The sequence below is a fragment of the Pleurodeles waltl genome, chromosome 9 (assembly GCF_031143425.1).
Source record: "Pleurodeles waltl isolate 20211129_DDA chromosome 9, aPleWal1.hap1.20221129, whole genome shotgun sequence".
In the NCBI taxonomy this organism is placed as follows: Eukaryota; Metazoa; Chordata; class Amphibia; order Caudata; family Salamandridae; genus Pleurodeles; species Pleurodeles waltl.
The window spans coordinates 306598215-306624699 of record NC_090448.1 but is presented as its reverse complement, the minus strand read 5'-3'; the positions used below and the strand labels follow the sequence as shown (position 1 = coordinate 306624699).

At 47.3% G+C, this 26485-nt stretch overlaps 1 protein-coding gene across 1 annotated transcript in view; it reads right to left on the bottom strand.

The window, feature by feature from the left end:
- FANCD2 (FA complementation group D2) overlaps nt 1–26485 on the bottom strand; it is a 1182674-nt gene that overhangs the window by 761320 nt on the left and 394869 nt on the right. The window contains exon 21 of the mRNA XM_069206781.1: nt 15232–15351. Within this exon, the coding sequence (XP_069062882.1) occupies nt 15232–15351 (120 nt within the window). The remainder of the gene's footprint in view (nt 1–15231; nt 15352–26485) is intronic.

The window sequence follows — 26485 nt, the reverse complement described above, 5'->3', positions numbered from 1 at the left end:
CTTAGTGTAATGAGTGAACGCCCAACAAGAAAAGGCAAACTCGCCTTGGAAAGAAAGGAGGCTTGAGAACTAACCACTAACCATATGGGAAAAAAGTGGTACATGGCAGTTAAACAGATACCTGTATTCCACTGATGTGCCGTGCAGTGACTGCTATAAGAAGAACCATAATGAGGGTCAAAAGTCTTAAGGTGCAAATGGCGTACACATCAAAAAAGTAAGGACCAAATTGAGGTCCTACTGTGGCATTATAAAAGGTGCAGCAACATATGCAAAAGCACTTTTAAGAAACACATCACAACGGGTGACTTGAATGAAGAGGTCTGATCAGGCAAACAAAGAAAGGCCAATAAGTACCCTTTAACTATGCCCACAGCAAAGCTTTACCATGCCAGGGGCAAAATAAACAAAAGAACATCAAATAGTCACAGACTTAGAACAATTAGAATAGAGGACCAAGAAGATGGCAGCGGGTTGGCAAAATCACATCCACCACCTATGCAAGGAAGACGAAGCCAGTCAATCAGTTTGTTCCACTAAACATCCACAAATGGGGGTCTAAGCTGTTGAGGTCCCTATGCAGGACCCTGCGCTCCTGTTGGCACAACAGATTATCCCAAAGAGGCAACCAATAGCACATGCTCAGATCCAACAGGCGAGGAAACTAAGTCACCAAGCCTAATATAGCACTACCAAGATAAACTGGGCCTGGTCCCCCCTGACCTTCTCCAGTACGCTTGAGATAAGCAGCAGAGATTGGAATGTATGAAGGAGGAAACCAGAATGTGTATCCTAAAAAACCTCGAGGAAGTAATATAGAAGGCAAAAGACTGGACAGTAAATAGTCTTGGCACTAGTGAACAGATCTACTGAGGGCATGCCTCACTAAACAAAGATGCCCTGAACCACCTCAGGGAGCTGACGCCTCAGGAGATCAGCAAGATTATGCAACTAAAGATCCTTCACCCTGATACTCAGATATCCTGCCAAGCAACTGACCTTCAGGGATATCCTTAAATGTGCCCAGCCACAGTATCAGTGTCTACATGGAGTGCTTGGAACACCACGCCATACTGCTTCTTAAAGTGCTATATGGTGGTTGTGCTGTCTACAGAGATCTTGAATGGTGCACTCTTGATGGAAGGTGAAATGCATGTGGCCCAGGCCTATGAAGAGCAGCTCTAGAAAGTTGATATGAAGTAAATACTATGAGGAACAAATATAATTTCAAATGCCATTAATTGACTTCAAGTTAAGTGAGGTGCCGAGCGGTTCTAGATTCCTTTTATTTCAGATGAAAAGGAAGCAGCCGACAAATGTTTCTTCTAGGATGACTTTCCCAAGGCTGCAAATGAAACACCAAATATTCGAAAAGAATACACATCAAACTGTATATACGAAGCACAACTAGGTAACAATCATAGTATGTTATCTCAAGGTGTGTAAAAAATATATAACACCACACATCAGTGAACACATCAGATGACCTGTGTGAACGAATAAAGACCTGAGTGTAGAACGTAAAGCAAGCCAAGGTGAATCCAAGAGAGGAGAAAAGGACACAGCAGTAAGTCCAAAAGTCCCAAGGTGTGTATGGTGAAGGCTAGAGATGAAAATGATGGGACTAGTCAATGGCATCCTTGTTCCACTACCGTCCGTCACATCCATGAGCTCTTGATGAAGCAGACCAAACGGTCTGCCACACTTCAGGCCTGCATCTGCATCCACTACTGAAGGTCCTAGATTGACACGTCTGATAAGCAGATGTCGTCTACCAGGCATCTTCAGAGCTGGGCCTATTGAAGGCAAAGGTTCCCCTGCAAAGCCCACATGCACCAATGAGAATGAGGTCCATGCAGTATGCACAAGGCCAGGATTCCACAGAACCTACCTCGCCAGAATCAAGGTGCAAGCCTGAAACACCAGGATCTTATCTTGATTGCCCCAGACTCTTGCAGAGGAAGAAAGGTCTCCAACCCTACATGTCCAGGGTGACCCCTATAAAGGGAATCCTCTGCTTAGATGAACATGGGATTTTGGTTTATTAGTAGAAAAAAAAGGAATAGAAAATGAAACTGGTACTTTCAAGTTGTCCGAGACTAGACTTCCAGGTGCAGCAGTCATAGAGGTGCTGAAATATATGCCTTTTCAGCCTGCTTAAATGAGCTGTCATCACTGGGATAATACCAAACAAACCTGGGTATGTCCAAGGATACTATCTAGCCTCCAGAATCGGAAGCCAACAGGACCTAGTACTTTAAGCTTTTATTTTCTGTGATAAATTTCCATCTTAGGTACAGGCTTGCAGTGCAGAGCAACTGGGAGGATTGCAGGTAGTGCAAAGCACAGTTCGGACCAGAGAGCAAAAAGAGCTCCCTCTGGGCTCTCTTAAACGGCAGCAAGAGCTCAGACATTAATGGCCCAGTTTGCAAACGTTCTGTCAGTAAGTTCTGGTAGGTTTCTGGTAGGACAACTTTAATCTGAGACTACTTTAGCCCTGTGAACTACTGAACAGTACGCACTCTCTTAAAGTAGGGCAAGACTAATGGTGAATACAATGCAGTTCCAGACTAAGTGCCTCAACCACCATCATTTTGAAGGTCAATGTGGAGGGCAGCATGTATAATGCAGGAGAAGGATGTAAACTACCCACCACCTAGCTGTGGACAACCTGCATAAGCCACCTGAACTGCACTGAAGCCAGAACCCAAAATGGTTTCCAACCTTTGATAGTACTGATGCTGAGTCAAAGGAACAGTAGGGGAGTCCTTCAAAACTGTAGTTGTGCTTGAGGTATTTCATTGCACAACACAAGTCAAGATCAAATGTTTTCTGGATCCAACAAGAGAACTGAGGTAGAATACAGAGCACATTTGGAGAAGAGGCCAGCAAAAAGTTGGGCACTATCAGCTGAGTCTTCACTAGAGGTGTTGAGGTGCTGCTTGACACTGGCAGGGGGCCAAACTGAGGCCAAATGGGGTCAGTACGAGACAGAAATGGATTCACTGGCAGAAATTCAGATGGAGACCCCACAGTCCATGGGGCCTGAAGAGGCACAAGAGGGACTCAGAACCACCAGTAGTAACTACAACATTGCCTCCTTATGGAGCTTGATCAGTTCTGGAGTGGACAATGGCCTGAATATTCAGGGATACACCAGTTCAAATCTCAGAATTGGGCCCAAATCAGACACTGCCAATGGAGTAGGAGCTTTTAAGTCTTGACAGTGCTCCTTCACCCTGTACTGGGAAGGGCAGTGGTCGAGACATGCTTGGCATTCTTATGCCTGACTTGAAGAAAACTGGGCTTCTTAGCAGAAGCCCCACCCACCAACTTTTTGCCCCCTTTTAGAACTATTAGATGTTGGTTTGCGACTCTGACAGTGCACTGAGGCCTCTTAATCAGATCTCAGTGCCAGTGCACTTTCCTTAAAAGCAAGGTATGTCAAATTGTTTTCAATTGGCACAGGACTTTAGGACCCCTGCAAGACTCTAGTAAATGGTACCTCTGGTACCTAGGTGTAGGAAGTTGGCCCTTTATGTGGTATGTGAATACCTTGTAAAACATCCAGGGGTTCCTAAGTGAGTTGATGGGGCTTGCTATGCAATCCCAAAGTGCTCTATTTAGGAGTGGTGTGGTTGAGCAGCCTCAGGCTTAACACAGAGAAGTGCAAGACATTTACAAATACACACAATAGTTAATAAATGAGACATACAGCTCAAGAAGAAGTTCCACACCAATTTATAAAAATAGCAAGTATCTTTATATATGTTTAGGCATCAGAGAAAAATCGTTCAGGTAAGTAAGTTTTTAAATAGGAATTATTTTTATTTTAAAAAATGGACACTGCAATTTCTGAGTTCTGAAATGTTATGCTATAAGAGGAAAAACAAGTTCTGCAATCAGGTATTGTTTGACGACTTACTGGACCAACTTCTGAGACTTAAGGTGAGTATTGGGCAAAGGTCAGGACCACACCAACATGTCATGTCTGGCAGCACTGGGCAGCCAGGTGCAGAGGTGTATTTCGGTCCTGGATGCCCAATGCATTTCAATGGAGATCAGTCTCCGTGAAAAAAGGCTGCAGCCCTTCTGGACTCACCAAAGAAGCCTGCAGCCTCTGACGGCAGGCCCCCTTTCCTGCTACCTCTGTGTTGAGAAAAGCCTGACACCTAAAACAACCATTGCACCTGTTGCAACTGGCCTGATTTGAAGTGGTCCATTGGTATCAACAAAGTCGCTCAGCTGTTCTGAGCTCTAGTTGTAGGAAGTTGGCTCTGTATATACTATCTCAAAGTGAGAGACAGTGTGCACAGAGTCCAAAGGTTCCCCTGAGAGGTTGATAGTGGCAAAATTAGATAATACTAATGCTCTATTTTGTGGTAGTGTGGTCGAGCAGTAGGCTTATCAGAGGGTAGTGTTAAGCATTTGGTGTACACACACAGGCAATAAATAAGGAACACACACTCAAAGACTTAACTCCAGGCCTATAGTTTTTATATAGCAAAATATATTTTCTTAATTTATTTTAGAACCACAAGATTCAAGATTTGAAGTAAATACATAAAATGCAAGGTACTCCACACAGGTAAGTAAGGAACTTTGAATTAAAGCAGCAGTACACACAGTATAGGTTAAAATGGCAATAAGCTATTTTAAAAGTGGACATAGTGCAAGAATCAATAGTTCCCGGGGGAGGTAAGTATTGTTAGGTTTTTCAGGCAAGCAAAGCACTTACACAGTCAGTATCCTGGGCATAGGCAGCCCACTGTTGGGGGTTCAAGGCAACCCCAAAGTTTCCACACCAGCAGCACAGGCCGGTCAGGTGCAGAGGTCAAAGAGGAGCCCAAAACACATAGGTGCCTATGAAGAACAGGGGTGCTCCGGTTCGAGTCTACCAGCAGGTAAGTACCCGCATCCTCGGAGGGCAGACCAGGGGGGTTTTGTAGAGCACTGGGGGGGACACAAGTAGGCACACAAAACACACCCTCAGCAGCACAGGGGCGGCCGGGTGCAGTGTGCAAATCAGGTGTCGGGTTTTGAATAGAAATCAACTGAGGGACCCGGGTGTCACTCTAGCGGTGCAGGCAGGGCACAGGGGGGGCTTCTTGGGCCAGCCATTGACTGGGTTAGACAGAGGGTCACCTGGTGGTCACTCCTGCACTGAGGTTCGGTTCCTTCTGGTTCTGGGGGATGCGGGTGCAGTGCTTGGTCCAGGCATCGTGTTCCTAGTTGCAGGCAGTCGCGGTCATGGGGAGCCTCTGGATTCTCTCTGCATGCGTCGCTGTGGGGGTCCAGGGGAGTTGTCTCGGGCTACTCACGAGGTCGCAGTCGCCTGGGAGTCCTCCCTGTAGTGCTGGTTGTCTGGAGCTCGAGCTGGGGACGTTGGGTGCAGAGGGTGAAGTCTCACGCTTCTGGCGGGAAGAGTGAACTCTTTAAAAGTTGCAAGAAAGTTGCAAAGTTGTTGTTGGTTTTGAACAGAGCCGCTGTTCACGGGAGGTTTTTGGTCCATTGGTTCAGGGCAGTCCTCTGAGGCTTCAGAGGTCGCTGGTCCCTGTCGGATGCGTCACTGTTGCAGTTTTCTCCGAGTCAGGAGACAGGCCGGTAGGGCTGGGGCCAAAGCAGTTGTCGTCTCCATCGTCTCTGCAGGGCTTTGAGGTCAGCAGTCCATCTTCTTGGTTCAGGTTGCAGAAATCTGATTCCCTGGGTTCTGGGGTGCCCCTAAATACTAAATTTAGGGGTGTTTAGGTCTGGGTGGCAGCAACTCATGGCTACTGTCCTGAGGGTGGCTACACCCTCTTTGTGCCTCCTCCCTGAGGGGAGGGGGGCACATCCCTAATCCTACTGGGGGAGTCCTCTAAACTTAAGATGGAGGATTTCTAAAGGCAGGGGTCAACTCAGCTCAGGACACCTTAGGGGCTTGTCCTGACTGGTGGGTGACTCCTCCTTGTTTTTCTCATTATCTCCTCCAGCCTTGCCGCCAAAAGTGGGGGCAGTGGCCGGAGGGGCGGCAATCTCCACTAGCTGGGATGCCCTGGGGCGCTGTAACAAAAGGGGAGAGCCTTTGAGGCTTACAGTTCCTGCAGGGGAGGTGAGAAGCACCTCCACCCAGTACAGGCTTTGTTCCTGGCCACAGAGTGACAAAGGCACTCACCCCATGTGGCCAGAAACTCGTCTGGTTGTGGCAAGCTGACAGAAACTGGTCAGCCTAGCACTAGGAGTCGCACTGGTATTCAGGGGGCATCTCTAAGATGTCCTCTGGGTGCATTTTACAATATATCACACACTGGCATCAGTTTGCATTTATTGTACTGAGAAGTTTGATACCTAACTTCCCAGATTTCAGTGTAGCCGTTATGGAACAGTGGAGTTCGTATTTGACAAACTCCCAGACCATATACTCTTTATGGCTACCCTGCACTTACAATGTCTAAGGTTTTTCTTAGATACTGTAGGGGCATAGTGCTCATGCACATATGCCTTCACCTGTGGTATAGTGCACCCTGCCTTAGGGCTGTAAGGCCTGGTAGAGGGGCAGTGTGAGGTTGGCATTGCACCCTGAGGGAAGTGCCATGTCGACTTAGTCATTTTCTCCCCACCAGCACACACAAGCTGTGAGGCAGTGTGCATGTGCTGAGTGAGGGGTCTCCAGGGTGGCATAAGACATGCGGGAGCCCTTACCAGGGGTACCATTTACAAGGGACTTAGCTGAGTGCCATGGCTGTGCCAATTGTGGAAGCAAAGGTACAGTTTAGGGAAAGAACACTGGTGCTGGGGCCTGGTTAGCAGGGTCCCAGCACACTTTCAATCATAACTGGCATCAGCAAAAGGCAAAAATTCAGGGGGTAACCATGCAAAGAAGGCATTTCCTTACATGACGCATCTGTCACTACAGAGAGATCTGGTTGGGAAAGGCAGAGGGATCTGCTGTTGACCCAATTTGGATTCGAAAGCCACCACTGCAGGTTTTTCGCAGTCCCCTCCGAGATCTGGACCATGTCGGAGAGATTTCCCTGATGCTGCGCCCACTGGAACTTCAGGTCCCACTGCAGAGCCCGCATATGCCATCTGGCATGTGTTACTAGCAAGATGCAGGAGGCCATGAGGCCCAGCAGCCTCAGAGTCAGTCTCACCAAAACCAAGACTGAGGCTGAAAGATCGGAATCATAGCCTGAATGTCTTGGACTCGCTTGTCGGGAGGATAAGTCCAAAATTGCACTGTATCCAGAACTGCTCCAAATGAAAGGGAGCATCTGAGAGGGAGTCAGGTGTGACTTTGGCACATTTATAGTGAACCCCAGCTTGTGCAGGAGGCTCGCCGTAGTGTGAAGGTGGGAGAAGACTGTCTGGGGCAAAGGTGCCTTCAACAGCCAGTCATCGAGGCAGGGGTAGACTGAGACTCCTAACCTGTGCAGATGAGCTGCAACCACCGCCATCACTTTCGTGAACACCTGAGGGGCGTTGGTAAGGCTGAAAGGGAGCATGGTAAACTGAAAGTGCTTGTGACCTACCACGAATCGTAGGTGCCGTCTGTGGGCAGGCAGGATGGGGATGTGGAAATAAGCGTCCTGCAAGTCCAGCGCTACCATCAAGTCTCCTGGGTCTAAGGCAGACAGAACGTGAGCCAGGGTGAGCATTTTGAATTTCTCCTTCTTGAGGAAGTAGTTCAGGTCCCGAAGGTCTAGGGGACGTAAGCCCTTGCCCTTCTTTGGTATCAGAAAGTAGCGGGAATAACAACCACGACCTACCTCTGGCACGGGACCCTTTATATAGCTCCCTTGGCCAAGAGAGCTGCAACTTCCTGGCGGAGAAGCACCAAATGATCCCCCGGAAGATGATGGAAGGATGGTGGCATGTGTGGTGGTGCAGGTTCCTAAGGGAGGGAGTAACCCTTCTGAATGATCTGCAAAAAAAAAAACACCCGTCCGTCCGTGGTGATACGTTCCCAGTGGGGCAGGTGATGGCGGATCCTGCCACCAACTGGGTGGGAGTGAAGGGACGGACTAGGAGGGTTTGGAGACTGCAGCGGGAGCAGAGGTGGACAGTTCAGACCTCTGGTTCCCTGTCCCACGGCCATGTGGGATTCCCCATCCTCAGTCACGCATGGTGGCTGGGTAGAGGACACGACAGGGTGCCCCTTCCGTGTCCACGAAAGGGACGGAAAGCAGACTGTGGTGGGCGAGTGGCGGAGGAAAGACCAAGGGACCGAGCCGTAGCCCAGGAATCCTTGAATATCTCCAAAGCCCAGTCCGCTTTGTCTCTGAAGAGATGGGTGCCATCAAAGGGCATGTCTATGAGTGACTGTTGGACATCCCCCAAGAAGCCAGAATTGCAAAACCAAGCGTGGCGCTGTAAGGCCACTGTCAGTGCAACCAATCTGCCCAGAGAGTCGGTCGTATCCAGCCCACAACGGATAGTGAACTTCGCTGTGTCTCTCCCATCTTTCAGTGCTTGGCAGACAATAGCACGGGCTTCCTCCGGTATCTGCGGCAGGACTTGCGCAACTGTATCCCACAGGGACTGGGTATAACGGCCCAAAAGACATGCGGTGTTCACAGACCGCAGGGCAAGGCTGGAGGAAGAAAACAACTTCTTGCCAAATTGTTCCAGCCTTTTCGATTCCCTATCCGGGAGTGCGGAAGGGAACGCGCCTGAAGAAGAGGAAGCATGGATAACAGGACTCTCAGGCGTGGGGTGTTGGGACAGGAATTTTGGGTCGTTCGGTGCGGGCCGATGACAGTGAGTGATAGCCCTGTTCACAGCAGCCCCTGTGTTGGGTTTGGACCATGTACCCAAAAGGACATCGGTGAGGGCCTCATTAAATGGTAAAAAGGGTTCTGAAGTAGAAGCCCCAGGCTGAAGCACCTCTGTCAGGAGATTAGACCTGACTTCTACAGTAGGTAGCTCAAGGCCGAGGACCTCAGCTGCCCTACTGACCACCATACTGTAAGTCGCTCCCTCCGCCGTAGCCACAGTAGGAGGAGACAACATGCCAGCGTCAGGAGAAGTATCCAGACCACTGGCTTTGCCCAAATCCTGTGCCCAGTCCACAGCAGGGTCATCCTGGTATTCATAAGGGTCCAGGGACCCCTCCAATTCCTCCCCGTGTTCGTACCCATAGGAAAAATGGTCCGAATCTGACCTTGGGCGAATAGACCTCACCGAAGCCGATGGCGGTGGCAGACGCTGCTCCGACTCCGAGTCGTCGGGGATAAGAATTGGGTCGACGTCGATAGTGGGCATTACCGACGTCGGGAGCGTCGATAATCGACCCGACGCCGGGGAAGGTCTCGAAGGTGCGACCGGCGTCGGTGCGGATCCGCGCACGAAACCGGAGGTGACCTTGGTGGCCGGGGCTGAAGCCGCCGCCGCGGAACCCAAAGGCCCCTCAGCCGAACCCCTTCGGCCCGAAGGTGCCATATCGGGGTCGGCCTGCCCAAAGATGAGGCGGCTTCGTAAAACTCCTTCAGTTGGGCGGGGGTCGCTCCGGCTCTGGGAAACTCGGGGAAGTGCGGAGTCGACTCAGACGCAGGCTCCGTGGACGGAGCCCTAGTGCGTGGCCGCTCGTCCCACGTCGGCCGAGCGACGGGGATGAACTCGGAGAGCGATGGGACTTCTTCGACTTCTTCTTACCTTGACCCCAGGATTTAGAAGAAGATGAGTGGTGATGACTTCGCTACCGATCTCGAGACCTTCGTCTCGAGCGAGACCAGGACCTACGCGGAGTCGAGTGCCAGGCCACCATTAGGTTTAGGGACCGCTCCCTCAAAGCTTTCGGGTGCACGGCCCGACACTCGGAGCACAACTTCGGGTCGTGGTCGCGCTCGAGGCACCAAAGACAAACGCGATGAGGATCCGTCACCGACATCGTCCGATGGCAGTCCTCACAAGGCTTGAACCCAGTCTTCGGGGACATCTCGACAAACCAAAGTCGTAAACAAAAACTTCGACAAAACGGTTGAATTCGGCCAACAGATAGCCAGGGTAGTTCTCTCCAGATCAGCGCGTGGCGCGGAAAGAAAAGAACTGACCTCACTGCGCGAGGGCGGCATCTATGTACTACTCCCAAAGTCATCAAGGCGACCACGACACCTGCGGAGTCGACCAACACCACCTACTGACACACAAGTGATTGCTCGAAGAAAAATCTCCGGATCCAGTCTGACCCCTGGGGGGAAATTCTAAGGTAAGGAATTTGCAACTAGAACTCTCTATCAGATTTATGGTTACTGCATACTGCTAATCCAGTATTTTACCCTGAAATGGCATACTGGTCACCCCTTATAAGTCCCTAGTATATGGTACTTCGGTACCCAGGGCATTGGGGTTCCAGAGGATCCCTGTGGGCTGCAGCATATCTTCTGCCACCCATAGAGAGCCCATGCAAAGGCTTCTACAAGACAGCCATTGCAGCCTGTGTGAAAAGATGCATGCACTCTTTCACTGCCATTTACTCTGCACCAGGTCATTTACAAGTCACCCCTATAACAGGCCCTCCAGCCCTGAGGGAAGGGTGAAGAGTACCTATGTGTGAGGGAACCCCTGCACTAGCAGAGGTGCCTCCATGCCCTTCAGAACCATTTTCCTGGACTTCATAAGTGCGGGGACGCCAATTTACACGTGTACTGGACATAGGTCACTACCTATATCAAGCTACATAATGGAAACTCCAAACATAGGCATGTTTGGTATAAACCATGTTGGAATCATACCCCAATGCTTTTGCAAGCATTGGTTGTATGATACCATGCACTCTGGGGCCTCCTTAGCAGACCCCCGGTAATGCCTTTCCAGCCTTCTGAGGTTTTCCAGGCAGCCCCAGCTGCTGCCACCTCATAGACCGGTTTCTGCCTTCCTGTTGCTTGAGAAGCTCAAGTTCAAACAGGCAGAATCAATTCTACACCCTCTCCTTTTTCAAATTGGTGTTACAGGCTTGGGAATGGTAGACTCCTCAAGCCTCTGCAAATGCTTTGAAGGGCACAGATGGTGCCCCCTTCTTACATAATCCAGTCTTCACCGGTTCAAGGACCCCCAGTTCCTGCTCTAGCATGAACCTGGACAAAGGCAAGGGAAGTGATCACTCCCCTGTCCATCACCACCCCTCGGGTAGTGCTCAGAACTCCTCCAGAGGGTCCCTGTATTTTGCCATTTTGGATTCCAAGTTGGCAGGGCACTCTGTGAGCATCTGAGTGGCCAGTGCCAGCATGTGACGTCAGAGCCCTCCCCTGATAGTTGCTTACCTGTTTAGCTGACCAATCCCCCTTTAAGGGCTATTTAGGGTCTCTCTCTTGGGTGGTTCTTCAGATTGGGATTGCAAGACTCCAGCAGGAATCCTCTGCATCCTTTACTTCACCTTCTTACCAAAGAAAATGCATCTGGACCCTCCTGGAACTCTACAAACTGCAACAAAGAAGCAAAGAAGACTTCTGCAACATTGTATCTTCAGCTCCTGCCTGAAACTGCAACTGTTTCCCAGTCATGCATCATCAGAGGACAGCCTGTCTTCAGCCTGCACCAGAGGAACAAAGGAATCTCCCTTCGAGTGAAGGAGTCACTCCCCTGCTTCAGCAGGTACCTCCCTGCAATGACAACTGGTTGTGTGGGACCCCTAACCTGATGAGCTGTGTGGATCCTGCATTATGGGTGATAGACTAAAGTGGTCCCGACAGTTCTGACGTCCAACTTTGGTGGAAGTAAGAGCTTGCCTCCCCACGCAAGACAGTACCACCTTGCACTACATTTTGCAGTTGCCAAGGCTTGTTAACACCCTGCCATGAAGTTCTTCATGCACCATGCAGCTCCAGCCCCCAGTACTCCTTCCTGTGACGCACAGCTTCCTGTGTGGGTCTCCGGCAGTGGGGGACCCTTTGTTGTAGAGCTGTGTTGGCCTCCTTTTACACCTTCTTTGTCCCTGTGCTGTGGGACTCCTGTGCGCGCTACCTGGTCTTCTGAGGGCTCTGAGTTGCTGTCCCCTCCTAGCTAGAGTCCACCAGGTCCCTCCTGGTCAGCACCATTTTCCGCTAACCAGGAGCTTTGCGTGTGCCAAGGCTTGTTGGTGGAATCCAGCGATGTAAACCAGACTGCAATCATCCATCCGGCGTGGGACATCATCTGCACCAACCAGGAGTCCGCATCTGTCTTCTTGGGTGCAGTACTGACTGTTGTTCTTCACTGGTGGTTCTTCTTTTGCACCTTCATCCGGGGTAGCAGGGGCTCCTGTTCTCCCTGGACTCTTCAGTGCTTCTTGGACTTGGTTTTTACAGTGAGTTCTGCATACTAGCGTATATAATTTGTGTATTGGCTACTATATTTCACTCCCCTTAGCACCCCTAAATTGAGTATTTAGAGGACCTCCTGACATCAGGACTTCAGATTCGCTGGACTAAAGAAGAAGGACCAGTGAGAGCTGCAAAAAGCAAGAACTGAGAAGCAGAAACGGACTTAGGCCCAACCCCACTGGCCTGCCTGCTGTCCTCGACAACTGCGTCAAAGACGACTCGTCCTGCAGCTGTTCTACCTCCAAAAGCCTGGGAGGACTGCCAGCACTTCAAGAAGTAACCATGATCTCCTGTGGAGTACCAGAACTGCTTCCTTGCACACTACAGGCACCCTAGAATACTCACAAGGACTCCAGACTGCCAATGCTCAACAGCGGACAGCACCATTGCACCACTGCTCCCATGCCCCTTAGCCCGCTTTGAAGTGGGCCACGGGTGCCAGTGTGGTCAACAGACCCTCCAGAGCCAAAGCCCAACTTGGGTTTGCCAACTCTGAACTTGCCGACACCGCCTGCAGCCTCTTTCTGCAGGCCCTATCCAACTGCAAGTATTCCCTGTACTGGAACCCGACGCCAAAAGACACCACTGTACCCGAGCCCCACAGCCTGAACAGAAGTGGGCCAATGGTGTCCGTACGTGCCCAAGGATCTCAATCATCGAGCCACTCTTTGGGTTCCCCCAGACTCGTTCCCCAGTCCCTGCTTGCAGTATCTTTCGGACCAAACCCTTCCTCATTGAAGTGAATGTGACACCCAACAGTGTAACAGACCTCTGCACGCAGATGCCCCACAGCCCCCGAGGTGACCTGTTGGTGTGGCCATGGTCCTTGCTCCATAGTCACCTCAAGTCCAGAATAACAGCCCCGTAAGTTGTTGCCAGGTACCCGTTTTTCCTCATAGGACATCATTAGGGCACTGAGGCTGAAAAGCACCTCTGAACCCGGACGTATCAGTGCCTCCCAAAGTGACCTGTTGGTGCTTCTTTGGACCTTGCCCCGTACTTACCTTAACTCCAGAAGAACAGTCCTTTAAAAAACAGTCCTATAAGTCGTTATTAAGTGCCTTAATGCAGTATATGTCTTTTCCCCATAGGATAACATTACCGCTCCAGAAACTGCACGCTTGATTTTTCAAACCTGTAAAAATTCATATCTCGAAAAGTATGTACCTCATTTTGATGACCATGGTATATAAATTCATATAAAAATAAGTGTTATTTTTATAAATTGGTGTCAGATTTCTTTATTGAGTGTGTGACTCACTTACTGGGTCTGTGTGTGCAATAAATGCTTAACACTGTCCTCTAACAAGCCTAACTGCTCACCCACACTACCACAAAAGATAGTTTTTAGGGTTATTATTTTAACCCTTGTCAGCCAATAAGGGTCTCCCTGAACTATCTGCACAGTGTTCCCTTACACTGGTACACTACATAGATAGCCACTTTCCTACATTGGTGTCACATTGGTAGGATACAAGGCTTTGCATTTGCTGTACCTCTCTGACAATAAGTGTTTCCACTAAAGAATAGACAATTGACTTTAGATGCTATAAATATTTTTAAATTTTCTATTTTTTAAAGGTTTCCAAATTTCCAATCTGAACTGATAGGGCCTTGTGTTAACTCCCCAAGTCCAACTATTTTAAAAATCTGAAAAGGTTACTAGTTAGGCCTAAAAAACTGTTTATAATTTTTTGGAGTAAGTCAGGCCCCTCCGGGCCCAAAAAAGTACTAGGGGATCCAGTCTTGGAGCTGGAAAAACTAGCCAAGAGAGTAGCATTGAGGCCAAACAGCTGGCCATAGAAACAGAAAAGGCTTAAATGGGTCTAGCACCAATAAATGGTGGAAGCAACAATACAAATAGGGAGATAGAGGAAACATTTGATCTTAAAATTCCCAAATGAATTATCCTCAAATGTGTTGAGGGTGATGATATAACTGAGTGGTTCAATGCCTTTGAGAAGGCATGTAGAATGAGAAGGTTACACCAGAAACACTGGGGCTCTCGACTCTGGGAGCTTTTCACAGGTAAGTGCAAGGATAGACTACTGACACTTAGTAGGAAGATGCTGAGTCCTATGTCTCATAAAGGAGACCCTGTTTGAGAGCTTTGGACTCACCACTGAGGAGTATAGAATTTAGTTCAGGGAGATTCCCAAAACCTTAAGTCAGACCTGGGTAGATTTCATTGACTTCTCTGTCAAGACACTTGGTAGCTGGTTAAAAGGTAACAACATGCAGAACTATGAAGGGTTTTACAACTTGATTATGAAGGAGCACATTTTGTAAAACTGTACATCTTTATAAATTGGTGTTGGATTTCTTTATTGAGTGTGTGACTCGCTTACTGGCTCTACATGTGCAATAAATGCTTAACATCTCCCTCTAGTAAGCATAACTGCTCACCCACACTACCACAAAAGAAAGTTTTTAGGGTTATTTTAACCCCTGTCAGCCAATAAGCATCGCCCTGGACTAGCTGCATAGTTTTCCCTTACATCGGTACACTACATAGATAGCCAACTTCCTACATGACTTGACACTCGACTTTTGGATTTTTATTGGACTTACACAAGGACACTGACCAGGACCGGTGACAGGTAGCAGAACATGCTGAAACTTAAATGAGACTGGCTCAGCTTCTTATGCTCAGCAAGGTAGATCTTGGCTTCATGCTCCGTAATGGCCTTTGGGAGCAGGGAGCATTTTTTACAGACCTTTCAGGTGTGCTTGGAGCCAGGGTATCAAAGACAGACGTTGTGTAGGTCAACAACCAACATGTGTTTTCTACAGGCACAGAAATGTGAGAGGGCAGTAGTCAAATGTTAACTTTGTGGCGTGTCAACTACACCTCATTCAGTCTCTCTCCTATTCAGACTCAAAAGCTGGCTAACTGATTGGAAGGGCTGATAGTGTAAAAACCAGACTGAATTTCAAATTAAAGCTATTTTACCATTACTTGGTGATCCAAACTCCCAGTCTGTACCAGGCTGGCAAGTTCATCATAGTAAAGAGCTGCGGCTTCAGGAGACTGTTCACTGCAGGTACGCACAAGCTCCAGCAAGGCTGTCACCTAATAATAAATAGGAATAGCCAAGAGGTAATTTCATACAGTCATGAAATCTGGAAGCACTGTAACAAAAAGAGCATTCAGAAAATATTCATGCCACACTGTTTAATAAAGATAAATGTAAAAATATGAGACAACATAATTATAAATTCTAAACTGAAGGAACTTCAGTACTCTTAGTCGTAAGCATCTGCCATTCTGAAAGTATGGGACAAGGTTAATATACTGGAAAAATTTACACCCTAATCAAAGCTACGAACAATAAGACAATGTAGGCATGCAAGGGACTTTCAGGCTCCTCCTGGAAATCTCTTATGCAGCCTTTTTTTAGCATGCTTCCCCCTACCCATATCATGAACAATATCAATTAACATCATCTTGCATACACATTCCAGAACTTTCCATCAACGAAATGTGAAGAAAAAGTGTTGGGTGGGGTTGTGCAAAATTGAGGTTTGCAAAAGATTCTGGGTAACAAAACCTGGTGAGAGCACATTACCCCATTCTGGGTTCCCCTAGGTGTCTAGTTTTAAAAAATGCACAGGTTTAGTAGGTTTTCCTAGGTGCTGGCTGAGCTAGAGACCAAAATCCACAGGTAGCCACTTTCCAAAAAACACATCAGTTTTCAATATAAAAATGTGATGTGTCCACGTAGTGTTTTGGGACATTTCCTGTCGCGGGCACTAGGCCTACCAACACAAGTGAGGTACCATTTTTATCGGGAGACTTGGGGGAATGCTGTTGTGGAAGGAAATGTGTGGCTCCTCTCAGATCCCAGAACTTTCTATCACCGAAATGTGAGGGAAAAAGTCTACTTTTTTTTGCCAAATTTTGAGGTTTGCAAAAGATACTGGGTAACAGAACGTGGTACAGCCCCAGAAGTCACCCGATTCTGAGTTTCTCTAGGTGTCTAGTTTTAAGAAAAGTATAGGTTTGCTAGGTTTCTCTAGGTGCCGGGTGACAACAGGTCAGTTTTCTTTGAGAAAATGTGATGTGTCCATGCTGTGTTTTGGAGCATTTCCTGTCGCGGCATTAGGCCTACCAACACAAGTGAGGTACCATTTTTATCAGTAGACTTGGGGGAGTCCCGGATGGAAGGAAGTTTGTGGCTCCTCTAATATTCCAGAACTTTGAAGCACTGCAATATAAGGGAAAAGTGTTTTTTGCCAAATTTTGAGGTTTGCAAAGGATTCTGTGTAACAGGACCTGGTAAGAGCCCCACAAGTCAACTTATCCTGGATTCCCCTCTGGCGTCTAGTTTTAAAAAATGAACAGGTTTGGTAGGTTTCCCTAGGTGCTGGCTGAGCTAGAGGCCAAAATCCACAGCTAGGTACTTGCCAAAAAACATCTCAGATTTCAATGAAAAAATATGTGATGTGTCCATGTTGTGTTTCCTGTTGCGGGCACTAGGGCTACCCAAACAAGTGAGGTGCCATTTTTATTGGGAGACTTGGGGGAACACATAATAGCAGAATAAGTGTTATTGCCCCTTGTCTTTCTCTACATTTTGTCCTTTGAAATGTAAGACAGTGTTTAAAAAAGACGTCTATTTGAGAAATGCCCTGTAATTCACATGCTAGTATGGGGACCCCTAATTTAGAGATGTGCAAATAACCACTGCTTCTCAACACCCTATCTTGGGCCCATTTAGGAAGTACAAAGGTTTGCTTGATACCTATTTTTCACTCTATATTTCACCAAATGAATTGCTGTATACCCAGTATACAATGAAAACCCATTGCAAGGTGCAGCTCATTTATTGGCTATGGGTACCTAGGGTTCTTGATGAACCTACGAGCCCTATATTTCCCACAAACCAGAAGAGTCCAGCAGACGTAACGGTATACTGCTTTAAAAAATCTGCCTTAGCTGGAAAAAGTTATAGAAGAAAACGTGGACAGAAATGGCTCTTTTTCACCTCAATTTCAATATTTATTTTAGTTTAGTGGTTACTTTCTGTATGAAAACCTGGAAGAATCTACACAAATGACCCCTTGCTGAATTCAGAAATATGTCTACTTTTCAGAAATGTTTAGCTGTCTGGGATCCAGCATTGATTTCACACCCATTTCTGTCACTAACTGGAAAGAGGCTGAAAGCAGAAAAACAGTAAAATTGAGATATGTCCCAGTAAAATGCCAAAATTGTGCTGACAAATTTGGTTTTCTGATTCAAGTCTGCCTGTTCCTGAAAGCTGGGAAGATGGTAATTTTAGCACCACAAACCCTTTGTGGATGCCATTTTCAGGGAAAGAAACAAATGCTTTCTTCTGCAGCCCTTTTTTCTCATTTTTGTTTGCAAAAAAAACGAAATTTTAGCCATATTTTGGCTAATTTACTGGTCTCCTCCGGGGGAACCTACAAATTCTGAGTACTTCCAGAATCCTGTGGATGTTGAATAAAAAAGATCCAAATCTGACGTGGGTAGCATATGTGGACAAAAATGTTATGAGGGCCTATGCGCAAACTACCTCAAATAGCCAAAAAAGGGATCGGCACCTGAGGGGAAAAGGCCTGGCAGCGAAGGGGTTAAAGCTGAGCTACTGACAGCGAAAAACCTCAAACTCTAGATGCAGGACAGGCAAGTGATCCAGGTGGTTTCTAAGAATGCTACATGCTTTAACTATGACATGAAAACCTCCCCCTCAGAGATCCAAGGCACTTATCTTAGGTCATCCCTTACCTTAAAAAGCATGCCTGAAGCTTTTCACTTCGGTCACATATCAAGAATACCGAAGTCTGATTTTATAATTTTTAACTTATCACTACACAGATTATCTACACAGTAGGAAACTGGGTTTTTGTTGCAGTACATCCCCACCACTTTTTGCCTGGTATTTGATGCCACTTTGACTGAAGTGCAATGGGTCCCGCCAACCAGATCCCCAGTGCTCTTTCCCCCTAAACTTTACAATTGTTTACCCAATGGGCAAAACCCTTAGCACCCTCTGTAAGTCCCTGGTAAATGGTACCCTTGGTACCTAGGACCTGGGGTACTAAAGGAGGTCCCTAAGGGATGCAGAACGAATTGTACCACCCTAGGGGACCCCTCGCCAAACACAAGAGGCTGCGTGTCATGGTGCAGACAAAAGTGAAAACACGACATGTCCTAACACTGCATGCAATATATGTAAGTCACCCCTCTAGCACGCCTTACAGCCATAATGCAGGGTGCATTATATTACCGGCGAGAGCATATCTGCCCAAGTAGATATCCCCCTCCTGAGTCTTTGTCAATTTGCAGACATAGTAGGTGACCAGGGAAGTCATTTTAAATGCATCTGCTGGACACTGTTAAATACGAGTTCCGCAGTTCCATAATGGCTTCACTGAAGATAGGGATGTTTGGTATCAAACATCTCGTATTGGTGAACCCACATTGATGTCAGTATTGGATTTACCAACCTGCCTCTGGTGTGCTCACTGACTGGTTTCTGTCAGCCTGCCACCCGAGACACCGTTCTGGACCCGTAGGATAAAAGCCTTATGCTCAGAACAAAAGCATGGCAGGGAAGAGGGTTAACACACCCTCCCACAGGATGCGCTGGAGATTAGCCTTCCTAAGGCAGCAAGCCTCTAACTGCTCTCCCTTTGAAATTTGAATCTGGCTCCCCTTGCAGTACAGGAAGCCACTCCCGATCCAGAGTCCACATGTTACCTGGACAGGGGGGGAAATTAGCTAGTCAGGTAGGCGTGCCACCTCCAGGCTAGTACCATCCCTAGGTGGGATACTGCAAGGTAGACACGAAATTTCAGAAGCAGCCATCTTTCTGATGACAACCCCAGGAATTCTGGGGCACGGTCATGCCCACTTACCAGAGGAAGTGGTCAGATAGAGGGTGTAGTGACTCCGAGGGTTAGTAACCCATTGGTTATTACCCTACTCGTCCCCCAACGCCCCTAAATTAATTACTTAGGGGAGCCCCTAGGACCAGGAAAGCAGATTCTGACGACCTAAGGGGACCAATGACACGCAAGAGCCACAAAATCAGAAGCGGAGAGAAGAAGCAGCTGACCTGGCACCAACCCCACCAGCTTGTCTAAATCTGCACCCAAATCGGCTCATCCTGGAACTGTGACTTCAGAAACCCAGGAGGACTGCCTGCCTTCAAAAAAGACTCAAGACCTCCCATAAAAAGCGGACCTGTTCTCCAGCAAACTCCAAAAGAAGTGACTCTGAAGCCTCTGGAACTACCAAAACCTGACACACGAAGTCACCACTCCACCTGCCATCTCTGACCGAAGTTGAAGTGGACCACCAGTGCCAACAAGGTTCCCCAGTCCTCCAGAGTCTGAGTCCATAGTGGTTTCCCCCTCCTAGATTCCCAGATGCCGCCTGCACCCTCTGTATGCAACCTCCCTCTACCACGACTTCTCCAGTCAAGAAAAACAGACATCTAAGGACACCTCTGGTCCCATCGCCCCTGAGCCGTGCAGAAGAGGGCCAAAAGTGCCTACCTCTACCGGAGCATCATGAGGCTTAAGCCCTGCTATTGGTTCAACACGACTGGCCTCCTAGCCAGAGCCTGCAGCCTCTTTCCACAGTGACCGATCACCACAGGAACGCACTGGGCACCCGATGCTGGTTTTGCACTCTGCACCCTGATGCCCCTGTGTCACTGAGGGTGTACTGTGAGTGCTGCATTGGACCTGGTCTACTACTCACCTTAATCCCAGGAGGTTGGCCTTGTAAGTCACTGTATTCTACCTGTTAGCAGAACATGTTTTTTCTCCCATGGAATAACATTGCAGAACTGAGAAATTGCAATGTGTCCACTTTTTAAAATAAAAAGAATTCATATTTAAAAACACACTTACCTAGCGATTTTTCTCTGATGTCTAAACATATATAAAGTTGTCTGCTATTTTTATAAATCAGTGTGGATCTCCTTCTCCAGTTGTGTGTTCCATATATTGACTATTGTGTGTATTTGTAGATGTCTTGCACTTCTCTCTTAAGCCTATGGCTGCTCGACCACACTACTCCTAAATAGAGCACTTTTGAATTGCATAGCAAGCCCTGTCGCCTTACTGGAGAACCCCTGGATCCTTTACACTGTATTCACATACAGGGACAGCTTCCTACATACACCAAACTAAAAAGCCTTCCATGCTACAGCTCAAACTTTTAATCTCTCATAAACAAGTTCTGCTACAATGTCAACCAAATAATTCACTAAGTAACTGTCTTCCTCCTGTATGTCTTTTTACATTGAGCTTTCAAAACCTGTGGAATATATATTATATATACTGAACTGTGAGCTTCAGGGTCATTTGTTTGTTTCAATGTTCTTTAAACATCCTTGCTTTCAAGTGGTTATCTTTATTTGTCCCTCCTTTTCACCAGTTGTTCACTCCCACTAGAGCACAGTCCCAGTACTTGTAACCTTCCACTTGTGTGCCTTTAGACTTGTTCCTGCATTATTTTTTCATCTGCTTCTGCATGCGGCATGGGAAGCATCTCCTTTCAGCACAGCTGCTCCCCTGGCTTTTGATGTTCAGAGCGATTGAAAACAGGCCTGTAAAATTTGTCACAGTGCCACATTCATGTTTCTCCATCACGTACCTTTTAATTATCAGCATGCTGCCTGGCCAAAGCTGGTCATCGGTGTAGGAAAGTAGCATCTTCTATCATAGGTACCCCCCACTTTTTGCTTGGTATCAGTGTGTGTGTAGACTGCAGGACACTGGGATCCTGCTAATCAGGACCCCAGTGTCAGTGTTCTCTCTTCTAAATGTGGTTATGTGGTAACTTTTACACCCCACAATTCGCATACTGGTGCAACCATGTAAGGCCCTGGTATATGGTAGTTTGCGATCCAGGGCATTGGTACACCAGGGGTCTTCCATGGGCAGCAGCATGTATTATGCCACCCAGAGAAGCCTAGGTAAACTGCGTCTGCAGGTCTTCCATTACAGCCTGCGTGAAATGGTGAACGCACCTTTCACTTTAGAGATAAGGTTTGCCTTATATCGCAGTCACTGCACTTGGACACTGTAAGTCACCCCTACGGTAGGCACTTCAGCCCACGGGCAGGGTGCATTGTCTTGAGTATGAGGGCACCCCTACATGAGCAGAGGTGCCCCTACAAACCCCAGACTCCATTCTCTGGGCTTTGAAAGTGCAGGGAAGCCATTTTACGGTAATTTGTTGACACTGGTCAACACGTGTGGTCCAATTACATAAAGGCTTCATTGAACCTAGGCATGATTGCTATCAAACATGCTGGAATCATCCAACTACACCGATTCAAGTTGCATGATACCATATACTCTGGGGGACCGTTAGAGGATCCCTCAGATCTCTCTGTACAGCCTTGTAGGGTCTGCATGCCAGCCGCGCTACTGCTGACCCTAGACACTGTTCTGCCCTCCTGCTGATGAGCCAAACTCACGCAGGATAAGGAAGAACAAAGAATTTCCTGTGACCACCTTTCCCTTTGAAATGGGTGTCTCTGGGGTGTGGTGGCCTCTCAGTGCCACCACACTGCTTTGAATGGCACATCTGGTGCCCTCCTTCCATAAACCTGTTTGCACCAGTGCAGGAACCCTAGTTCACGCTCTGGTGCGAAACCCACACAAAGGACAGGGGAGTGACCACCCCCGTTCAGCTTATTCCCTAGGGAAGTGCACAGAGCTCTGCCAGGTGGCCCTTGATTCTGCCATCTTGGAAATAAGATGTGCAGAGGCCTCAGGGAGCATCTGACTGGTTAGGCCAGCTAGATGACATCCTGGACCCTCTCTGATAGGTGGGTCACTGCAGATAGTGTCTAACCCACTTTTAGGGTTCATAAGGGCTCCCTTGAGGATAGGTCTCTAGATTTATATAGCAAGACTCTACAAGAACTCTCTGCAAGATACTTCTGCAACTTGGCCTCTGGAACCGCTGATAGTGTGCCCTAGGAACTGAAACAAGACTGTATCCATTTGGGAGGGCTCCCACTGCAACACTGTTTCTCCAGCTCCTGGAAGAATTATGCAACATCCGTGGCTGTGTATCCTCAGGGTCACAAGGAATGTTTGCATCAGGAAGCAAGAAGGAATCTCCCCCGGAGTGAAGGAGGCACTCTCCACCATCCGGTGGGTCTTGCTGTAGACACTGGGACAGAACCCCTGTGCACCACATCTGTTGCTATTACCAAGGCTTGTTGACTCTTCCTCCAGAAGACCTTCAAGTTCCAAGAAGCCCCAGCCTCTAGCACTCTGCAAATCAAAGAACAGCATGCACCCTGCAACTCCTACGGCATTGGACTCCTTTGTTGTGTTGTCCCTGCAACTCCCGGTGCCTGCTGCCAGTGGGTCCTCGTGGGGGCTCCAACAATTCCTTCTGGATCTCCTGCTTGCTGAGGGCCAGCCCTGGCTCATCTCCAAGGGTTGCATCGTTTGGACCTTGCTGAACCCCAAAATCCTGAAAACTTCCCTGCAGCTTCTTCCTGCTTTTGCCAATGCTTTTTGGTGGTTCTGCTGACCACTGACCCCTGTGCAATCCGGCGACTGGAGTCACCTACGAGCTGTCCCACGTCAAGGATCTTCCTGCATCTTCTAGACTCCACAGCTGTACTTCTTCCTTCACCAATCTGCAAGAATTTCTCCCCTAAGACGGGGGGCATTGCCTACCTGCACTGCCTGGACATCTCCAAGTGGTCAGGACATTGTCTGCTTCCTTTACAGGTTCTTCTTGTCCAGAATCTACCTTGGGGTTCCACTAATCTGGTCCATGGGTCATGAGAGCAGCTGGACAAACAAAGCTCCCAATGACTCCAACAAAGGTTTCCGATGTCACTTCACCCCTATTACCTGGGTTCCCTGGTGTAGGTGCTGCACTTTCCTGGGTATCCACTTGTGGCAGCACTATCGAACCTTCCTTGTGCCAACTTGTTTCCTCAGGGTCCTGAATCCTGACAATTCCAACTGTGACAGTCCTGTGCTATCCCACGGGACACCTAGCTAGATAACATCTGCACATAGGCGCCTTGGGGATGTCTATTACTGAGCTTGGGTGATTTTGTACTCTCCCAGCCCCTGGGATCCTAACACACCTTGGTATACCACTTTCTTAGTATATGGTTTGGCGCCTCCATAGGGTCCCATGTATTTCTATGCTTTTCATGTTTGTTTCTAAGTATATTTTCTGTGTGAGGATATCTCTAAGTGGAGATATACCAATGTTAGGATAGTACTAGCGTTATAATAAAGAATACTTTATTTTTTGTAACACTTGGTGTGGTTCTTTCTTGTGTGGGCATCACTGATTACCTACTGTTATGTTGTAAGTGCTTTTCTCTCTCCCAGATAAGTCTAAGCTGCTCTCTACAGCTACTTCTAGATAGCTTTTTGGTGCCTAGATATCCAAAGCTATCACTGAGGGTTGCCTGGACTCAGTATAGGGTGCTACAACACAGGTGTACACCATAAACTGAGCCAGACTCCTACAATCAGCACTGCAATGACTCTGGTATGTGAAGCCTCAGCCCGGGAGCCTGCACGCATGAGCCTTTTGTTAAGCTTCGCTGGACAAGAAGGTTTCAGGCAGTGTTTACACTGTGTGGGGTGGTTCATTACTGGGTCGAAGGCCAGGCTTTCTTGTGATGTTTTTGCCCATGCCAGTGAGAGGAGACTCGTGACTTAAATTAGTCCCAGCTGTACTCTCCTCCTTAATCCATCTCTCTGTTCACACTTCCCAGTGCAGTATATGTTCCCTCCTGCTCCCAATTTTACACCCTCTCAAACGCCCCTTGTCCAACCCTACGCGGTAGTTCGCACTAGCTTGGTTTTATTTTGCCTTTGCCAAAGCTTGGTTACTTGCTTCACAAGCACTGGCAAAGGCTGTATGACTCCCATGCGCCAGGCTCACTCTTCAGAGCTGAGAAGACACGTCCCCCATGGCTGTAGACATATCAGCACTGTCGCTCTACCCCAGTATATGCTGCTGCTTCCTCACTCTGTTCTAAATCTCTTACTCATCAGCTGACAGCCTCACCTCTACCAGGGCACATGAGCTGAGCTACCAGGAGCCGTTTGTGTTGGTTTTGGCACTGATCTGTAGTAATGCTATTTTGGAAGGAGAAAGGGCTCCTCCCTATCCACCTCTCACCGGTGCCAGGGAGAGCAGAGAAAGTGGGCAGGGATTGGCAAACCATGTTGCATGCATCAATACATTAGCTTACCTACTACATACATTCACTCTATAACGCTGTGATCAACTGAAAACATGCACGATGTGGCCCTACGACAAAACGCACTCCTTCTGGGCGCCAGAGACCCATAACAATCAATGTTCGGCTCCCGGACATCGGCTCAACTTTATCCAAACAGTTCAGAAGTGCTGCTCAAGTGGAATTGAGAAATCTTTATTTGAACTTCACCACACAGCACATTACAGAGACCAAGTCTCTGTGCAATCCATTGTTGAAAGAAATTGTGCCTCTGCCAATGGCATGGCAATAACTTGTTTTCAAACAGCGCCAAGTAACATGCTTCTGCTGTCTGTGAGCGCTATAAAACGCGTAAATGGTACCTATTTCAGCAGCACACAAGTGACCAATTGAAGCATGTTACAATAGTGCTTAATGGAAAGTCCTTGCTCTTCATCTGATGTGTGCATAAAATGAAAAGCATGTCAGGCTTTATTAGCACTGGAATCTTAGAGGAATATGAAACAATTTGCCATCTTTTCACCTTTCTTTTCTTATCTTTGTCTCTTTCAATCTTACTTTCATTACTCTTGCACTTAATTCTACAAGCACCAACTTTTCCTATTTAGGCCTACTGTTACTTCTAAAGATGCTCCTACTGATTTTTGGTTTCTACCCATACGTTTCATACTTCCCTTTAATTTTCTAGGTAACATCTTAACTTTACTTACTTCTTTCTATTAAACCTCATTCTTGTTCCTACTCTTAGGTTTATTATTCCAACATACTTTTATATACTCTTGTTTCCACTTTCAGCATGTCCCACCTATTCTATCCTGCTCATACTAATTTCTCCACTTATTCCTATTAAATCTACTTACTTTTTTTTTTTTTTTTTTTTTTTTTAACTTTTACTACTGTTTTTACCAATCCCCTTATTACTGTTACACTTGGTCCTGTTGTGTAGCTATTTTAGCTATAGCTTTACACATGTTATTTTAGCAAACTATACCTGCCTTTGTGCTCTTCAACCTAGATATGTTTTATTCTAGCTTTGTTATATTATTTTAACAGTAGCAACATTTGTGGCTTTATTTTCTGTATCTAGATGTTCTATGCCTAGGTCAGCACTACATTCTTAAACAAGACACTTCTTTCACTCTGTGCTTTTCTGAAGGCTGCAGAAAGATAAGTTACTGGCATAAGTTGTACTCTGTCTCCAATGTTCACAGAAGTATACACACTCTTACATGGGGAACCTTTCTTGGAACATCAGATGTCTTTATTATAAAAACACTACTTTGACCCATGTATGTAAGAGGGAGATTCTAGCCAGACTGTATGCTGATTGCTTTGCTGCAGCTGCTTATGTAGACCACAGGCCTCTCAGGTATGAGGGGAACCTGAAGGGCAGAATTAGAGCTTAACATGCTGTGCTCTAACATAGCCTAGGTAGGAATTATCTTCACATACCCTAGTGTCAATATGATAGCGTTATTCTTGTGTTTTACTCTCCTTTTCACAATTTTAATCCTGTTGTGCTTCATCGTCCTAGTTATTGCAATACTTATTATCTAAGATGCAGTTACTTCAGTAACACCTTATTGAACCTTACTATGCCTCTGATTCTCCTTGCACATGTGAGACTAATGTAACTGAGAGAAATGGATGAGATCTTAGTGATTACGATTTCCCCTGAGGAGTCATTAACGTCATGCGCCCGGTTGCTCTAATCATCCCTGCTCTTGGGTGGAGATGAGGCACTGCTAGTTAGCTGGAACAACCCCGGATTAGGCCAACAGGCGTCCCATGGTGCGGGTTCAGACTCAGTTTCCCGCAGTAAAGGTGATTCTGCCACCCAAATCCAGTGGTCTCATTAGGATAGTGAGAACCTACACGACAGTCCTACCTACTCCTACTTACACTCTTACTCCTAAATACTCCTACTTGAACCTACCTTCTACTACTTTTACATCTAGGTACTTCAGCTCTTCTGCTTAGTCC